This window comes from Anomaloglossus baeobatrachus, chromosome 1 (assembly GCF_048569485.1).
Source record: "Anomaloglossus baeobatrachus isolate aAnoBae1 chromosome 1, aAnoBae1.hap1, whole genome shotgun sequence".
Lineage (NCBI taxonomy): Eukaryota > Metazoa > Chordata > Amphibia > Anura > Aromobatidae > Anomaloglossus > Anomaloglossus baeobatrachus.
Genome location: NC_134353.1, coordinates 217,810,325 through 217,829,790, shown reverse-complemented (window position 1 = coordinate 217,829,790; position 19,466 = coordinate 217,810,325). Strand labels below are relative to the sequence as shown.

General features: G+C 48.6%; 1 protein-coding gene across 1 annotated transcript in view; it reads right to left on the bottom strand.

Moving 5' to 3' along the window:
* Positions 1-602: 602 nt before the first annotated feature.
* LOC142294707 (uncharacterized) overlaps positions 603-19,466 on the bottom strand; it is a 112,865-nt gene continuing 94,001 nt past the window's right edge. The window contains exons 4-5 of the mRNA XM_075337894.1: positions 1,061-1,471; positions 603-814 (exon numbers count right to left, since the gene is read on the bottom strand). Of these exons, the coding sequence (XP_075194009.1) occupies positions 603-814; positions 1,061-1,471 (623 nt within the window). The remainder of the gene's footprint in view (positions 815-1,060; positions 1,472-19,466) is intronic.

Sequence of the window (19,466 nt, the reverse complement as noted above, 5' to 3'; positions counted from 1 at the left end):
TTTCCTTTGTCTATCTTGGGCCACGCAGTGAGGAATCTTTTGAAAATGTCTGGATGAGGTCCAGTGGTTGATCCCATTTTTGTGTCGAATACGCCTCTTAACACAATTTCCAAGATATGGTGATGGCAAGCTAGGTGTAGCAATTCTCTTCCTAACATTTGCTCCAATAGGACGCATGCTCCTTTGAGTCTTCCTGTGTTCGATGCTGCAGTGTCGAAGCACATCACCTTGACGGTGTTGGGAAGACCCCATTCCTGCAGGCATTCATATATGGCTACGGCTTGCTCCTCTCCAGAGCTGCTTGCTGTTACAGGAACTCCCAGCAGCTGTTCCTTTTCACCATATGAAATAGCAATAGCTATTCGCTCACATTGCTCATGTTTTAAAACACCCGGTAAAAGTTTACCATCCCAATGGACAACCATGGGCTCTTTTTCAGGAATGTTTACTTTATCTATAAATTTTTTAGTATATTGTTCTCTGAACATTTGCCTTCTAGAATGTAATAAAGTTTTCGAGACTTTGTACTCAAGAGGGTCAAGGTTTAGTGCTTCTAGAGTAGCTATTAAAATTCTCGTGGCATTTCTGTCGGATACCTTACATCAATCTAACACAATGGATAATTTCATGTTTAAAATCTCTTTAACGCCCCTTGCAAATGAAACTTTCATCCTCTTGCTCTCAGATGGTCCTGGATCTTCTGCAGCTTCTTCAGGGATGTCCATTTCCTCCAAGCTCTCAAGTTCCTGGTAGATGCTGTCCTCTTCAGTATCTTCTTCTTTTCCTTCTTCGAGCTTGTCTTCATCATCCGTCTCTAAGAAGCAACAAAAGAAAGAGAAAAAAAAGACTATAAAAACTTGTCGTTTTAGCAGAATAGTAATAATACATAGGTATTAAATTACCTACTTCTAATTATCAATAGGTATTATTTTAAGAATATAAACTCAATCATAAAGATGCCAAATGATGCTCTCATGTACAATTTTCTTTCAATTATAATGAAACTATTTACTTATTTGATTATCTACTTTTTAGAATAATAATAATAAAATAAACTCACCAATATCAAAAGTTTCTTCTTGGATTTGTCGGTTCATTTTTGCAAGTTCCTTTTGCGCCTTGATTTCTTCAGCTCGAGACAACTTGAGATCCACTCCAGCCATGGAACCTAGGCGGCACTTCTGCCTCTGTTTCATGAGAAACGCCTTTTCTTCCGATTTCATCAGAGCCAAGGCATCTTGTTGAGCAATATCAAAGAGATCATTCAACTTTTCAACAAACTGTTTAAATTTGTTCTTGGCAGTTTCCGATATTTTCTTCCGGTCTTTTTGAAGACTTCTCCACTTGGTGTGAAGTTTTTCCAGCTTAGTAATTGCATCTTGCTCATGTTTAGTCGGGATTCCAGCTTTCCCCCAAAAAATGAACACTTCTCGTATGGTCAGTTTTGCTGATTCTCTTACAATTAATTTCACTGTACGTAAATTATAAAATAAAGCACATAAGACTTGACGATTTGAGGGTAGGTTACAACCGGTGATCTGGTGAATGGGATAGCCCACAAGAAATATTTTATCCTTGTTTCAGCTTTGTACACCTAATGTGAATGCCATTTCAGAGTCCAATAGGTAAATAACAGTTAACTAGAAAAACGAAACAAAATATATTACAAACTTTAATTTCAATAAAATATTTTCAAATATCTTTTAAAATAATACTATAATAGCAATAGAAAATAATAACACACACTTGGAAAATTAAAAAAAAAACGTTAAAATATCTTCACTGGACAATTGTTTGATCTAACCAGCTCAAAGGCACTTTAGAAACTAAACTGAATAAATAAAAGGTCGGTTGTACGCTGAAGTAAAATCACCATCCCTAAAATAGAAATTACATGCACCCTGTGTGTAACATATAAATTTTGAAGAACAACATTAGCTTTCTTTTGAGATATTAAGCGTGTTTTTATTATTTACCGTTGTGGAGTTATGGCTCCATATGTCAGCTTTTTGGCCAAAAATTTGGATTTTTTTCAAACTTTGAGCAACGAGCGGCACGGGTTAACGTCGTTTGATCGAGCTCAAATTTTGCCTATCTCAATATCTGAAAAGGGGAATCATTTTGTGGGGTCCAGACTAACAAGATTCCAACATTCCCCCCCCCCCCCTATGAGATCCGGTCACCCTAGTGCAGAGTAATATTTGTGGCAAGGTGCACGTTGTGGAGCAGATGACTTTGCACCTCACCTAATTTATTAAAAGGCATGTACCTCACACTTCACCCCGTCATCTCATCAAGACCGGCATGAGAGTCAATGGTCTTGATGAATTCGGGCCATAGAGCTCAAATTTTCTAACCCCCTGGTTGTTAACAATACTGGTAATTTAAAGAGAAAAATCTTAGCACCCAGTATCAAAAGGGATGGCTAAAACAAGGTCTGGCCCCTTCTTGTTCCATTACGGCTACATGATGTGCCTATATGGTATTTTATATACTGTATATGTAGTATCATAGAAAAAAAAGAGGTTGTCCAATTAGGATATTTTGTCTTATATATTGGTGGGGATCTGACACCTGAAAACCCCATCAATCATCTATTACAAGCTTAATGCTTGCTTTACACGAGACGACCAATTGTGCGATTTCACGATCGATCGTACCCGCCCCCGTCGTTTGTGCGTCACGGGAAAATCACTGCCCATGTCGCACAAAGTCGTGAAACCCCCGTCACACGTACTTACCTGCTGAGCGATCTCGCTGTGGGCGGCGAACATCCTCTTCCTAAAGGTAGAGGGACGTTCGGCGTCACAGCGACTTCACTCAGCTGCCAGCCAATAGAAGCGGAGGGGCGAAGATGAGTGAGACGTAAACATCCCGCCCACCTCCTTCCTTCCGCATAGCCGCCGGGAGCTGCAGGACGCAGGTAAGCTGTGTTCATCGTTCCCGGGGTGTCACACGGATCAATGTGTGCTACCCCAGGTACGATGAACAACCGGCGCCATTTTAATGAAACAATTTTTTTAAACTGAACGACGAGTACACAACTCACGATTTGTGAGCGATACTGCGTCGCTCGAAGGTGTCACACGAGACGACGTCGTGAACGATGGCAGATGTGCGTCATGAAAACCGTGACCCCGACGATGCATCGCACGATAGCTCGTCTCATGTAAGAGGTAGACAGATGGAAACACATTGAACAAAGCTGCACTGCATATCTCCATTCAATTTGTGGTGGCTGGGATCTTGCAAAAGGAAAGGAGAGTGTGACTGCCGAGTGCTGACCAGTGGCACTGCCAGGAGCGGTACCTCCACTGATTTCATATTGATGACATATTTTAATGGTGGGTCATCAATATAACCGAACAACCACTTTAATAAATTTCTGCTGTTGATAAAAAAAACAAAAAGTTTTTTGTATTCTGCGAGTGAACACATTGTTCAAAACCAACTTCATCTATTGTAGAAATGATTCCATATTACTGGCAGGGTAGTTAATTGTCTTCAAAAGCTTTCAACATTGTGGAAGAAATTAGTAATCATTTGCATTTCCAATCTTCTGCTAATAGTTAGTGAGATTGTGTACATCTTGTATCAATGCACCACAGAGCCAAATTAGCTAAGCTCTCAAAGTATCCTGGTAATGTTTTGGGCATCATTCAATGCAAAATGTCAGTGTCGCTATTAATTAATGTAACAATGGTTTCAAAACAAAACAACACTGAGGAATAGTGTGAGCACAGCACCCATTCCATTGCTGGTTTGGGTCACATATATCCCTTGCATCTCACTTAATTTTTTTCAGCCTGATGCAATGCAAAGAAATGGAACTAATCAGTTTTTTCTTTCCCATTTTCTCCCAGGTGGTGGTTTGTGGTTGGATCATATTGTCGGCATGAGAAAAGAATCGCAGCATGCTACTTTTATCAGCATATAAGGATCATGGGCACCCATACAAATCTATGAGTGCATGTGACTGACATTGGCATTTAACTCACGCCGGCCTGGGGGCATGCCATTCTTAACGCTTATTGGCGTGCCCATGTTGTGATCACAGGTCAACAAAGAGTTGCATTGGTGACAGCAGGATGTCTGTGAAAGACCTCCATGCTTCTCATTACAGCTCTCCTTTGAAACCCTGCCTATGGCCGAGCTTCAAAGGAGACTATGATTTTCGCTATATGCAGCAATTCCGTGGCATTGCTGCTTGTAACACAAGTTATCACACAATCACAGCTTCAAGTCCCCTAATGGATACTATTAAGAACAGTAAAAAAAATATTTTTTTTTTAAAAAAAAGCCCCTAAAAGTTCAAATATAAAAATTTAAAAAACACATATAAGATATGGCCGTATTCAGAAATGTCTAATCTAGTAAAATAATTAATCTGATCAGTAAACATTAAACAAAAAAATGTCAAGAATGCCAAAATTTAATTTTTGGGGGCACTGCAATCCCACCAAAAATGATGTAATAAGTGATCAAAACTATCCCTATCTATCCCAAAATGGTATCAATAAAAACATTGTCCCTTCCTGCAAAATTAAAACCACACACAAGACCATCAATTGTAAAATAAAAATGTTATGTGTCTTGGACAATGGGGACACAACCCACCAAATTTTTTTACAAACTTCTGATTTTTTTTCATCATTAACCCCTTTCATTACTTTGGACGTACCTATACAGTTAGGTCCAGAAATATTTGGACAGTGACACAAGTTTTGTTATTTTAGCTGTTTACAAAAACATGTTCAGAAATACAATTATATATATAATTTGGGCTGAAAGTGCACACTCCCAGCTGCAATATGAGAGTTTTCACATCCAAATCGGAGAAAGGGTTTAGGAATCATAGCTCTGTAATGCATAGCCTCCTCTTTTTAAAGGGACCAAAAGTAATTGGACAAAGGACTCTAAGGGCTGCAATTAACTCTAAAGGTGTCTCCCTCGTTAACCTGTAATCAATGAAGTAGTTAAAAGGTCTGGGGTTGATTACAGGTGTGTGGTTTTGCATTTGGAAGCTGTTGCTGTGACCAGACAACATGCGGTCTAAGGAACATCCTGAGGCTGAAAAAAAAGAAAAAATCCATCAGAGAGATAGCAGACATGCTTGGAGTAGCAAAATCAACAGTCGGGTACATTCTGAGAAAAAAGGAATTGACTGGTGAGCTTGGGAACTCAAAAAGGCCTGGGCGTCCACGGATGACAACAGTGGTGGATGATCGCCGCATACTTTCTTTGGTGAAGAAGAACCCGTTCACAACATCAACTGAAGTCCAGAACACTCTCAGTGAAGTAGGTGTATCTGTCTCTAAGTCAACAGTAAAGAGAAGACTCCATGAAAGTAAATACAAAGGGTTCACATCTAGATGCAAACCATTCATCAATTCCAAAAATAGACAGGCCAGAGTTAAATTTGCTGAAAAACACCTCATGAAGCCAGCTCAGTTCTGGAAAAGTATTCTATGGACAGATGAGACCAAGATCAACCTGTCCCAGAATGATGGGAAGAAAAAAGTTTGGAGAAGAAAGGGAACGGCACATGATCCAAGGCACACCACATCCTCTGTAAAACATGGTGGAGGCAACGTGATGGCATGGGCATGCATGGCTTTCAATGGCACTGGGTCACTTGTGTTTATTGATGACATAACAGCAGACAAGAGTAGCCGGATGAATTCTGAAGTGTACCGGGATATACTTTCAGCCCAGATTCAGCCAAATGCCGCAAAGTTGATCAGACGGCGCTTCATAGTACAGATGGACAATGACCCCAAGCATACATCCAAAGCTACCCAGGAGTTCATGAGTGCAAAAAAGTGGAACATTCTGCAATGGCCAAGTCAATCACCAGATCTTAACCCAATTGAGCATGCATTTCACTTGCTCAAATCCAGACTTAAGACGGAAAGACCCACAAACAAGCAAGACCTGAAGGCTGCGGCTGTAAAGGCCTGGCAAAGCATTAAGAAGGAGGAAACCCAGCGTTTGCTGATGTCCATGGGTTCCAGACTTAAGGCAGTGATTGCCTCCAAAGGATTCGCAACAAAATATTGAAAATAAAAATATTTTGTTTGGGTTTGGTTTATTTGTCCAATTAATTTTGACCTCCTAAAATGTGGAGTGTTTGTAAAGAAATGTGTACAATTCCTACAATTTCTACCAGATATTTTTGTTCAAACCTTCAAATTAAACGTTACAATCTGCACTTGAATTCTGTTGTAGAGGTTTAATTTCAAATCCAATGTGGTGGCATGCAGAGCCCAACTCGCGAAAATTGTGTCACTGTCCAAATATTTCTGGACCTAACTGTATGTCCCAGATTGAAAATACAGGTACATCCTGATGATCAAGGGAGCACAGGCAGCTGCAATCAGACCACTGAAAGGTAATGTCCCATATAGGGACTAAGTAAAACAAAGTTTTAAAAAAAGTAGAAATATTAACAAAATATCAAAAAATACAGAACAAAAAAATAAAAAAAAATTCCAACAAATACTTATATTTGTGTAAAAAAAGAACACATTTGGTATCGCCCCCGATCTATAAAACTGTCACATGAATTAACTTCTTCAATAAACACCGTAAAAAAAAAGTTTAAAAAATGGTACGTAGCAAAAACTATGTCTGTTCATATAGCTGGCACAAAAAGTGGAAAAAGAATTTCACCAGAAAATCTTCTAAATCTACACTTCACAAGCCAACATAGAAACTATAGTTGGCGTGGGTAGAAGACTTAATCCAGCTTAAATAGAAGGGGAGGTGATGGTATCAAAGGAACCTAACATGCAAACTAGCAGAGATTAACTCTTGCTAGCCTGCCTATGATTTAGCACACAGCAGGTTGACACCCAACTCTGCCCGTGTTGATCCCAGACACCAAAGGAACCATAGGACAGAGTGTCAGAATCTGCAATATAAACGGAGCCCAACGCCGCTATGACAGTAGGTGAAGTGCGTGTAAAACTTCATATGACAGCCTGTTTTCACCATCCTGACCAGGACAATTCTTTTCAATTCTGACCAGCATCACTTTATGCAGTAATAATTTTGAAACACTTCAACGGATCCCAGTGATTCTGAGATTGTTTTTTCATCACATATTGTACTTCATGGTCAATTTAGGATGACATTTTTTTGCATTTGTTTGTGAAAATAACTGAAATTTGCCAAAAAAGTTACAATTTTCAAACTTTTAATTTGAATGCCCTTAAACCATAGGTATGTCACACAAAATACCATAGTTAATAAATAGCATTTACCACATCTACTTTACATGAGCGCAATTTTTGAAACATCATTTTTGTTAGGAAGTTAGAAGAGTTAAAAGTTTATCAGCAATGTCTCATTTTTCCGCCAAAATTTAAAAAAAAATTCTTTTAGGTACCACATAATATTTGAAGTAACTTTGAGAGGTCTATCAGACAGAAAATAACATCATTCTAAAAACTGCACCCCTCAAAATGCTTAAAACCACATCCAAGACGTTTATTAACCCTTCAGGTAATTTATAGGAACTAAAGCAATGCAGAAGGAAGAAAAAATTAAAATGTAACTTTTTCCCACGAAAATGTAACCGTAGACCCACATTTTGCATTTTAACAAGGGTAACAAGAGAAAATGCACCATGCAATTTATTGTGCAATTTCTCCTGAGTCCGCTAATACCCCATATGTGGTGGAAAACTACTGTTTGGGCAGATGGTAGGGCTCAAAAGAGAAAGAGCGCCATTTGAGTTTGGAACGCAAAATCGGGTGAAATCATTAGCGGATGCCATGTCACGTTTGCAGAGCCCATGATGTACCTAAACAGTGGAAACCCCTCACAAGTGACCCCCATTTTGGAAACTAGACTGCTGAAAGAATTTATCTAGCTATGTGTGAACACCTTTTACCTGCAGGTGGTATATAGAATTTAATAACATTGATCCATGAAAGTGAAAAATCACATTTTTCGCACAAAAACGTTTTAGCCCCATATTTTTTATTTTAACACAGGTAATATAAGAAATTGCATCATTTAGTTTGTTGTGCAATTTCTCCTGAGTACAATGATACCCCACATATGGTGGAAAACTTTGGGCGCAAAGCAGAGCTCGGATAGGAAGGAGAGCTATTTGACTTTTGGAACGCAAAATTGGCTGGAATTGTTAGTGGATGCCATGTCGCGTTTGGAGAGCCCCTGATGTGCCTAAACAGTGAACCCCCTACAAGTGACCACATTTTGGAAAGTAGAACAGTGCATACAGCAGGGGTTGGATAGGAAAAGGGGGAAGAGAGAGATCGTAGGGCACAAGAACAGTTCAGGAAAAAAATCTTTCTTCCAATTCTTCAGTCAGCAGCAGCGCAAGAAGTGGTGGCATGGGCTAAATTAGTCTATGGCACCAGAAATCCCAGCAGATCCACAGCAGAACGACACAATGATTGTTCTCCCCCATCTCCAAGTTAGAATCTAAATCTCTATCGAATTAGCACTGTAATTTGAAATTCCCTATCCTTCCCTAACTACACTAGCAGTAGTTAGTGACATCACTTATGAGGGCGATGCTGCTCTCTGAATGCCAGGAATCCTGACAACGTGCAGACAGTGATAGATACTGATCTCAGATACTGAGATAACAGATACTGAACTCAGTTGGCAATACAAAGGGCGTTGTCATTATGCACATCACACAATGGCTGTCACGCTTCAACTACCGGATGTCCGATCACATGGTGTGGCAGCTGTGCACGGACCAACAAATGTCCGGTGCACAATGAAGTACACAGTGGACACTGGGGACACAATAACAATAGTGGGACCTAATATTAGGGAGAGAGAAGGGGGACACCTTCTGCACTCACCTATAGCTGTACCCTAACCTCTCTAACATTCTTCTATGAGTTGTTTTGCCCCATCGACAATCACATGCCTAGGCCCTCACTTGCCCTAAACGTACCCTGACTAGTGAGATGGACGGCGAGAGTGCTAATCCCACCACTACATTAATAAAACACAATTAATAATACACAATAGACAGACAGGGTAATCAACAAAAAAGGATATACACCAAATTCACAGCTGCAACCAGTACCGCTTCCACGAGAAGGACAACACCTCCAGCAAGGGTTCTATTCAGCAGCAAGGCTCAAGTGGTTACCAGAGCACTCTGTCTCCTCTGGCTAGTCTCAGAGATTACTGGCGTCATGCAATAAAAGGAATGAGTGTGGTCACAAACTGGCTGCTTATGAGGAAAATAAGCCAGAAGCTGCTAGCAGAGAAGCTTACATTAACCCTCACTACACCAAAGGAAAGGAAAACACCTTTAAAATCCAGAGTCTCAAAAGGAAAAGTGAGACTCAGGTCCCAAACCGATCACAAGTCTCCTAATGATGTAAGACTGTTGTGACAATGACAGTGTGCAGTGATAGAAAAGGGACTAGTCCATGCGAGTATCACTGATGATGCTTAGTTTCAAGGAGGGGGCAGAGACTCTGGCAATGACCACAGCCTCTGAAACCTGATAACCCTTTGAGTATCCCAGGATGCACTGGGATTCTCTATCAAAAGTCATGATGCTAAAGAATGCACAGCGTCAGAGGAATGGTCAGGCTCACCTGTGTTGCCACAACTGGTTTTCGGCTCAGTGTGCACAATCAGAACATCCCTGGACTTCCAGTCATGCGCACTACACCAGTTTGAAGCCGGGACGCGTATACCCGGCTTCATAGTGTGCATGACTGGAAGTCCGAGACTTCTGATCATGTTCACTGAGCAGAAATCCAGTGTCAGGCACGGTGGCAGAAGAGAGGGATGAGATCGACTATGCCTCTGAGGCTGCACATTTATTAGCATTTTAGCATCCCCCCAAGGGCATGCTAGCATGTTAAAAGGGCAGACTAGCCAAGGGAACTAATGCCTTTGTGACTAGTCGCTGGCCTCATTAGCATATTATAAAAGATCTTTAGAAATACTTTTATCTATGCTAGTGTCACGGGCGGAGGAGGGGACGCTGCGCTCTCCCACTACTTGGGTCCGGTTGCTGCAGCTGCTGCTCGGTAGTGGCTCAAGAGGTGGGCTGGATCCCGGGGACTCGAGCGGCGTTCCTCGCCCATGAGTGAAAAGGGGGAATTGATTGTGGGGATTTGATATTGTCCGTGACGCCACCCATGGTTGTGGTGAGATTGGTGACACCACCGCTGCTCTGGACGGGGATCCCGGGAGCGATGACAGGGAGCAGCCTGGATGTTGGTTCTCCCCTCCGTAGGTAGGGGGTTGGTTGTCCCGGGGCCCGGTGATGGGGTAGGGATGGATGGCAGGCGGGTTACGGGGCCTGGCGAGGTGCAAGGTCACGGAGGCAGCGCTGTGCCGCATGGCACGGTGGTATTCACTCAGCCAATGATGTACACAAAGTCTCCGGTAAAACAAACGGCTGGATGGACGGGTCCCACAGACAGCTGCGGTGTTTCTCCTCCCGGCAGGTTGATGGTGACTGCCTTTCCCTGCACCTGTGTAGTGTAAACGGTTCCAATGGGTTCCCACCGGTAACCCGCTCCCCAACTTGAAGGTTGCTGAAGGAGCCCCTTTTGCCCGCAGGCATCTGGCCCTGGGAATTTTAGCCTTGGCGGTGACTGTGTTTCCCTCTAATGGTTGGACTGTTGCCTTCTGTCGGGACTTAGCTGCTGGGAAACCCAGGAGGTTCATTTCGCTAACGGATTTGACAAATTGCACGGCGACTCCTAGCCTTGTCGGGGTCCGTAAGCCCCTGCCGGATGGTGCTGGCTTCTCTTTGCGTACCGGTCCGGTACCGCCGGGCCACCACCCGTTCACGGTCCTTATGGCTAGCTCCAATAGGCCTCTCCTGCAGACGGTCACCACCGTCTGCCAACCTTGCTGTCACGTCCGGGCAACACACCCGGACCACACTCTGTCTCCTCCTTTACCACTTCACTTCCCAACTCTATCTGTCTACTTTTCCCGCCTCCAGGACTGTAAACTCCTCGGTGGGCGGGACCAACCGCCTGGCCCACCCCCTGGTGTGAACATCAGCCCCTGGAGGGAGGCAACAAGGGTTTTGTCTGACTTAGGTGTGCCTGACTGTGGGTGTGGGGTGTGTTGGTGTAGTGCTTGTGACGTCCTGGCTTGCCCAGGGTGCCACATTCTCCCTTAGTAAAATGCAGACCGTCCGCGGGCTGCCCGTCCATCACCGGTTTTATTTTCACAAACTGAAAAAGATAAACAGTAAAACACATATTACAAGCATATTAACTCTTGCCACATCGGGAGGCACATTCTTAAACGTTGCTAACGGTAACGGCTTCCGCTCTCTCCCACCCAAGCAACCTGGCCCTGATGCTGCCCCTAAGCAAACGGGCAGCACCCCTTGACCCCAGTCCAGCACAAGTTACCCGAGCGGGTTCTGTCCTTTTCAGGGGACCCACGTCCATGGGGAACCCCTGAAACCCCCAGAGGATTGCCACCGGTTACAGTAGTGGCGGGCCTGGCCATCACTTCCCTCCAGGCCCATCCTTCAAATCAGCCTCTCCGGAGGCGGTCACGGTATAGCCATAAAAACATATTTATTTACACACCACAAGTTCGTGGTTGCTCTGCCAGTTCTCGGGCTTGTCCGTAGCAGTTTATACGCATTATTTGCAAACAGTCCCCACGGGGACAACAGTTGTCGGCAACGACCGGTTCCAATCAGGGGTGCAAATCAGGTAACTTCTCGGTAATCATTCACTTATCATTCAGAATCTTTTACAATGGTACTTTGATGGTCCCAACGGGGACAACTTGCAACGGGGCTCCGCTGCCATTACTGCTCAGACTCTTCGGTGTCGGCTGGGGGAGGGGACATGGTGGACACCCGGGCCTCTTGGCTGCCCCTCAACTTTGCATCCAACGCAAACCACCCCCTCTCCCCGCAGTGCCGGGTGTACTGCACCAGGTCTCCCGGCATCAGATTGCGGCCTGGGTGCTCCTCCGGCAGGTGGGCGTTGACATCCCACCGGGCTACAAAGACTTCGGCCTCTAGGCCTGGCTCGTAAATAAAGCCATAGCCCCGGCGGACATCAAACTGCCTCACCTGCCCTTCATACAGGGGGCCCCGGACACGGAAGGTCGCTTGCCGGAGGCTTTCTTTTTCCCAGATCGTGCGGGCCACCAACTCTGCTCTCTTCCTCTCCCTTTCAGCGATCTCCGGGCCCAGCAGCGCTGGTTCCCTGTCCCAATATGGGGCTGCTGCGAGCTCCGGCGCACGGGTCGGGCCCCGCGAGACCTTCTGGACACTGCCCACCACTGGCAATCTGGGTGGAAGGTCCCGCGGTGACTTGGCCTGGGGTGCTGCCCTGCAGAGGCAACCCGGCGCAACCTAAGCCGAGGTGTGGGGGATGGGCGCAGGGGTCCTCTTCTGCCTGGCCTCCTGCACCGAGCGGCCTGTCGGCTCCGGCTCAGGGAAAGTCTCCGTAGATGCCTCCGGTTCGGGCTTCAGCACCTTCCACGGTACCTGCTCTGGTCGATCACGGGCTCCGGCTGCAGGCCGATCCGCCTGGGCGGACGTGCGGGGTACCGCTACCGGTTGCGGTGGTAGCGGGCCTAGTGGCAGGGGTGCGGTGGCCAATACGGGTAGCGGGGGAGGTAGCTGGGCAAGCGGGTGTGGACCGGGTCCCTCGGCCGCGATGACCGACCCACTAGGGGTACAGGGGCGTGGGTCACTCACCCTCCCTTCCGAAACTCCCTCTTCCTCGCGTCTCCGCAGGGTCGCCAGAACCTCCGCCATGTCGGACTCCCACTCCTCCAGGAGGAGCTGCATTTTGACCTGCAGCCGTTGTTGGAGCTGAGCGGTCCGGATCTCCACCCACGCCACGGTTCCAGGCGCAGGGGCTACGGTGCTGCGGGACAGCATAAACATGGCTCTGGCGGCCTCTTCCAGGAACCAGCAACAAGATGGCCGCAGGGTCCTGGCCTCCCTGCTTTTATAGCCGCGGGCTACATGCGGCCAGACGCCATCAGTCCCCTTAGTTTCTTTCCGGTACCTCCTCTAGAGGGGCGGGGTTTTGGCCTTCGCACCTCCTCTGCTCGAGGAGACGCTCGAGCGGGAATTTTTCGCGCCCAAGATGGCGGCTTCACAAATTTTTCGGCCGGACACCTCCGGCGGTCACAAGGCGCACCTCTACCAGACAGCAGAGCGGTAAGATCCTGTTCGTGACGCCAAGTTGTCGCGGGCGGAGGAGGGGACGCTGCGCTCTCCCACTGCTCGGGTCCGGCTGCTGCTGCTCGGTGGTGGCTCGAGCGGTGGGCCGGATCCCGGGGACTCGAGCGGCGTTCCTCGCCCGTGAGTGAAAAGGGGGAATTGATTTTGGGGATTTGATATTGTCCGTGATGCCACCCACGGTTGTGGTGAGATTGGTGACACCTCCGCTGCTCTGGACAGGGATCCCGGGAGCGATGACAGGGAGCAGCCTGGATGTTGGTTCTCCCCTCCGTGGGTAGGGGGTTGGTTGTCCCAGGGCTCGGTGATGGGGTAGGGATGGATGGCAGGCGGGTTACGGGGCCTGGCGAGGTGCAGGGTCGTGGGGGCAGCACTGTGCCGCACAGCACGGTGGTACTCACTCAGCCAATTATTTACACAAAGTCTCCGGTAAAACAAACGGCTGGATGGACGGGTCCCACAGACGGCTGCGGTGTTTCTCCTCCCGGAAGGTTGATGGTGACTGCCTTTCCCTGCACCTGTGTAGTGTAAACGGTTCCAATGGGTTCCCACCGGTAACCCGCTCCCCAGCTTGAAGGTTGCTGAAGGAGCCTCTTTTGCCCGCAGGCACTGGCCCTGGGAACTTTAGCCTTGGCGGTGACTGTGTTTCCCTCTAACGGTTGGACTGTTGCCTTCTGTCGGGACTTGGCTGCTGGGAAACCCAGGAGGTTCACTTCGCTAACGGATTTGACAAATTGCACGGCGACTCCTAGCCCTGTCGGGGTCCGTAAGCCCCTGCCGGATGGTGCTGGCTTCTCTTTGCGTACCGGTCCGGTACCGCCGGGCAACTGCCCGTTCACGGTCCTTACGGCTAGCTCCAATAGACCTCTCCTGCAGACGGTCACCACCGTCTGCCAACCTTGCTGTCACGTCCGGGCAACACACCCGGACCACACTCTGTCTCCTCCTTTACCACTTCACTTCCCAACTCTATCTGTCTACTTTTCCCGCCTCCAGGACTGTAAACTCCTCGGTGGGCGGGACCAACCGCCTGGCCCACCCCCTGGTGTGAACATCAGCCCCTGGAGGGAGGCAACAAGGGTTTTGTCTGACTTAGGTGTGCCTGACTGTGGGTGTGGGGTGTGTTGGTGTAGTGCTTGTGACGTCCTGGCTTGCCCAGGGTGCCACATTCTCCCTTAGTAAAATGCAGACCGTCCGCGGGCTGCCCGTCCATCACCGGTTTTATTTTCACAAACTGAAAAAGATAAACAGTAAAACACATATTACAAGCATATTAACTCTTGCCACATCGGGAGGCACATTCTTAAACGTTGCTAACGGTAACGGCTTCCGCTCTCTCCCACCCAAGCAACCTGGCCCTGATGCTGCCCCTAAGCAAACGGGCAGCACCCCTTGACCCCAGTCCAGCACAAGTTACCCGAGCGGGTTCTGTCCTTTTCAGGGGACCCACGTCCATGGGGAACCCCTGAAACCCCCAGAGGATTGCCACCGGTTACAGTAGTGGCGGGCCTGGCCATCACTTCCCTCCAGGCCCATCCTTCAAATCAGCCTCTCCGGAGGCGGTCACGGTATAGCCATAAAAACATATTTATTTACACACCACAAGTTCGTGGTTGCTCTGCCAGTTCTCGGGCTTGTCCGTAGCAGTTTATACGCATTATTTGCAAACAGTCCCCACGGGGACAACAGTTGTCGGCAACGACCGGTTCCAATCAGGGGTGCAAATCAGGTAACTTCTCGGTAATCATTCACTTATCATTCAGAATCTTTTACAATGGTACTTTGATGGTCCCAACGGGGACAACTTGCAACGGGGCTCCACTGCCATTACTGCTCAGACTCTTCGGTGTCGGCTGGGGGAGGGGACGTGGTGGACACCCGGGCCTCTTGGCTGCCCCTCAACTTTGCATCCAACGCAAACCACCCCCTCTCCCTGCAGTGCCGGGTGTACTGCACCAGGTCTCCCGGCATCAGATTGCGGCCTGGGTGCTCCTCCGGCAGGTGGGCGTTGACATCCCGCCGGGCTACAAAGACTTCGGCCTCTAGGCCTGGCTCGTAAATAAAGCCATAGCCCCGGCGGACATCAAACTGCCTCACCTGCCCTTCATACAGGGGGCCCCGGACACGGAAGGTCGCTTGCCGGAGGCTTTCTTTTTCCCGGATCGTGCGTGCCACCAACTCTGCTCTCTTCCTCTCCCTTTCAGCGATCTCCGGGCCCAGCGGCGCTGGTTCCCTGTCCCAATACGGGGCTGCTGCGAGCTCCGGCGCACGGGTCAGGCCCCGCAAGACCTTCTGGACACTGCCCACCACTGGCAATCTGGGTGGAAGGTCCCGCGGTGACTTGGCCTGGGGTGCTGCCCTGCAGCGGCAACCCGGCGCAACCTAAGCCGAGGTGTGGGGGATGGGCGCAGGGGTCCTCTTCTGCCTGGCCTCCTGCACCGAGCGGCCTGTCGGCTCCGGCTCAGGGGAAGTCTCTGTAGATGCCTCCGGTTCGGGCTTCAGCACCTTCCACGGTACCTGCTCTGGTCGATCACGGGCTCCGGCTGCAGGCCGATCCGCCTGGGTGGACGTGCGGGGTACCGCTACCGGGTGCGGTGGTAGCGGGCCTAGTGGCGGGGGTGCGGTGGCCAATACGGGTAGCGGGGGAGGTAGCTGGGCGAGCGGGTGTGGACCGGGTCCCTCGGCCGCGATGACCGACCCACTAGGGGTACAGGGGCGTGGGTCACTCACCCTCCCTTCCGAAACTCCCTCTTCCTCGCGTCTCCGCAGGGTCGCCACAACCTCCGCCATGTCGGACTCCCACTCCTCCAGGAGAAGCTACATTTTGACCTGCAGCCGTTGTTGGAGCTGAGTGGTCCGGATCTCCACCCACGCCACGGTTCCAGGCGCGGGGCCTACGGTGCTGCGGGACAGCATAAACATGGCTCTGGCGGCCTCTTCCAGGAACCAGCAACAAGATGGCCGCAGGGTCCTGGCCTCCCTGCTTTTATAGCCGCGGGCTACATGCGGCCAGACGCCATCAGTCCCCTTAGTTTCTTTCCGGGACCTCCTCTATAGGGGCGGGGTTTTGGCCTTCGCACCTCCTCTGCTCGAGGAGACGCTCGAGCGGGAATTTTTCGCGCCCAAGATGGCGGCTTCTCAAATTTTTCGGGTTGACACCTCCGGTGGTCACAAGGCGCACCTCTACCAGACAGCAGAGCGGTAAGATCCTGTTCGTGACGCCAAGTTGTCGCGGGCGGAGGAGGGGACGCTGCGCTCTTCCACTGCTCGGGTCCGGCTGCTGCTGCTGCTCGGTGGTGGCTCGAGCGGTGGGCCGGATCCCGGGGACTCGAGCGGCGTTCCTCGCCCGTGAGTGAAAAGGGGGAATTGATTGTGGGGATTTGATATTGTCCGTGATGCCACCCACGGTTGTGGTGAGATTGGTGACACCTCCGCTGCTCTGGACGGGGATCCCGGGAGCGATGACAGGGAGCAGCCTGGATGTTGGTTCTCCCCTCCGTGGGTAGGGGGTTGGTTGTCCCGGGGCTCGGTGATGGGGTAGGGATGGATGGCAGGTGGGTTACGGGGCCTGTCGAGGTGCAGGGTCGTGGGGGCAGCACTGTGCTGCACAGCACGGTGGTACTCACTCAGCCAATTATGTACACAAAGTCTCCGGTAAAACAAACGGCTGGATGGACGGGTCCCACAGACGGCTGCGGTGTTTCTCCTCCCGGCAGGTTGATGGTGACTGCCTTTCCCTGCACCTGTGTAGTGTAAACGGTTCCAATGGGTTCCCACCGGTAACCCGCTCCCCAGCTTGAAGGTTGCTGAAGGAGCCCCTTTTGCCCGCAGGCTCTGGCCCTGGGAACTTTAGCCTTGGCGGTGACTGTGTTTCCCTCTAACGGTTGGACTGTTGCCTTCTGTCGGGACTTGGCTTGTTGGGAAACCCAGGAGGTTCACTTCGCTAACGGATTTGACAAATTGCACGGCGACTCCTAGCCCTGTCGGGGTCCGTAAGCCCCTGCCGGATGGTGCTGGCTTCTCTTTGCGTACCGGTCCGGTACCGCCGGGCCACTGCCCGTTCACGGTCCTTACGGCTAGCTCCAATAGACCTCTCCTGCAGACGGTCACCACCATCTGCCAACCTTGCCTTCACGTCCGGGCAACACACCCGGACCACACTCTGTCTCCTCCTTTACCACTTCCCTTCCCAACTCTATCTGTCTACTTTTCCTGCCTCCAGGACTGTGAACTCTTCGGTGGTCGGGACCAACCGCCTGGCCCACCCCCTGGTGTGAACATCAGCCCCTGGAGGGAGGCAACAAGGGTTTTGTCTGACTTAGGTGTGCCTGACCGGGGGTGTGGGGTGTGTTGGTGTAGTGCTTGTGACGTCCTGGCTTGCCCAGGGCGCCACACTACTGTATACAGGGACAGTTAGGCAGGGATTAGCAATACACACCCAGAACTGCTCATAGGTCTGGGTGCATATTGCACCTGACAGGTTCCCTTTAAAATGGGTGTCAATGTTGAAAATATATAAGAAAAAACTTCACTAACGATTTGATACTGAATGTGGTAAATGTTACAAATTACAGCTCATTTTTGCCTTGGACACTAAGCAGTTCTTTAGCAATGGAAAAACAAGTCCACAACTTTTTTGGATTATGTCTAAAGAATGTACTAAACCAAGCAATAAGATATTGTTGTCTTCAGGGGTGGTTTAATGATTGTTTCACAGAACACTGATATGTGAGGCTTTAAAGTGGGTTTTAGATGGACTATAGTGTGAATGTGGTTTATCTAAGACAGATCCAAGAAACTGTGGTTAGTAAAACAAAGTCTATAGATGCCATAGAATTTGAGAATGTGGTTTAGTTAGGGTGTAGTAATATTTTGTTTGTGGTTTTATTGGTGCATCCAGATTGAATGTATCTTTGGTATTTACAGAGTCAGTGTTATCCCGAATTGATACTTTAGGCCATCTGAGAGAACAAAATCTACAACAATAAGTTCATCTGCATTACTAAATGGAATTATAAAATTGTGGTTTGATATAAAATAACACCTGCAGCTGTTAAAAAGATTAATAAAAGCAAAAATGGATAATATTTCTAAAGAAGCACAAAATATTTGCTAAATATAGCTAAATTATTAGTTAAAGACAGAGATGACCTTTGCATTGTTTGTAGCCAAACCCCGTATTAAAGAGCTATTCCAGAAAATTCTCACAAATTGCAGGCTTTTTTGACACACAGACATCACCCTTCTACTTTAGTTTTGCAGGGCACTGCGGCCGATGCCGCTGCCCCTGACTGCTGAGCCCCTCGCTACGTCCCCCATGGTCACCTCTCCCTCCTTCCCATTGTGCAATGCCCCCCGCTGACCCCCCTTCCCTGCTGGGACCTCCTCCAGGGCATATAAACAGCTGCCGGAGTCCCTCCTTCCTCTTACCACATCTGCCCTCAGGGTGAGCATCGCCCGCCCTCCCTCCCTTAAGAAGGTTTTGTTACAAGTTCGGAAGTCAAAGCTGGTGGAAGAGGGATTTGGAGAACCTACCTGCCACGGACGGCCGTAGGCATCGGGCCTCCTCCCTCAGGTTTAAGGCGGTTTTGTGCCTACGGAAAAAGGTTATGGTTCAATTTCAAAGTCACAGCCGGTGGAAGAGGGATTTGGTGAGAGCCAACCTGCCACGGACGGCCGTAGGCATCGGGCCTCCTCCCTCAGGTTTAAGGCGGATTTGTGCCTGTGGTTAAAGCTGTGGCCAAAATAACAAGCAACCCCCTTTTATATCAACATTGAATGGTGTTACGTGAATACCTTCAATAAAGTACAAAAGAAAGATATTCCATGTGTGGTCTCCTTCATTGCGCGGTGGGGAGGGGGAACCGGTTGGTGGGTCTCGGCAGTCAAAGGGCGTCTACATGTCCACATAGTGCAACAATTGCCCGAATCAACATCATCATTGCCTAAAGTAAAAGTGACCATCAATCGAATGATAATTTGTTCATCTGTCTGGGGCTCTGTCTCTACATTAAGCTGCTCTTAGATGGGGTAACAAAAAACTGGTGACTGATTCTGTGACACCCCTGCACTAGTCAGGGTGTCACAGGGAACTGCACTCCTATCCTTATAGTGCAGAACCCACCCTCCTTTGTTCCAGGTTCCACCCAGTGCTATTGCTACCAACTGAATTCAAACCCCCAATCCACATTCACACCAGTAAAGGACAGACAAGCCAGTCGGTAGTTCTAGCAGTACAGTGCCGCCCGAGAGGTCGGACTAAATTGGGACA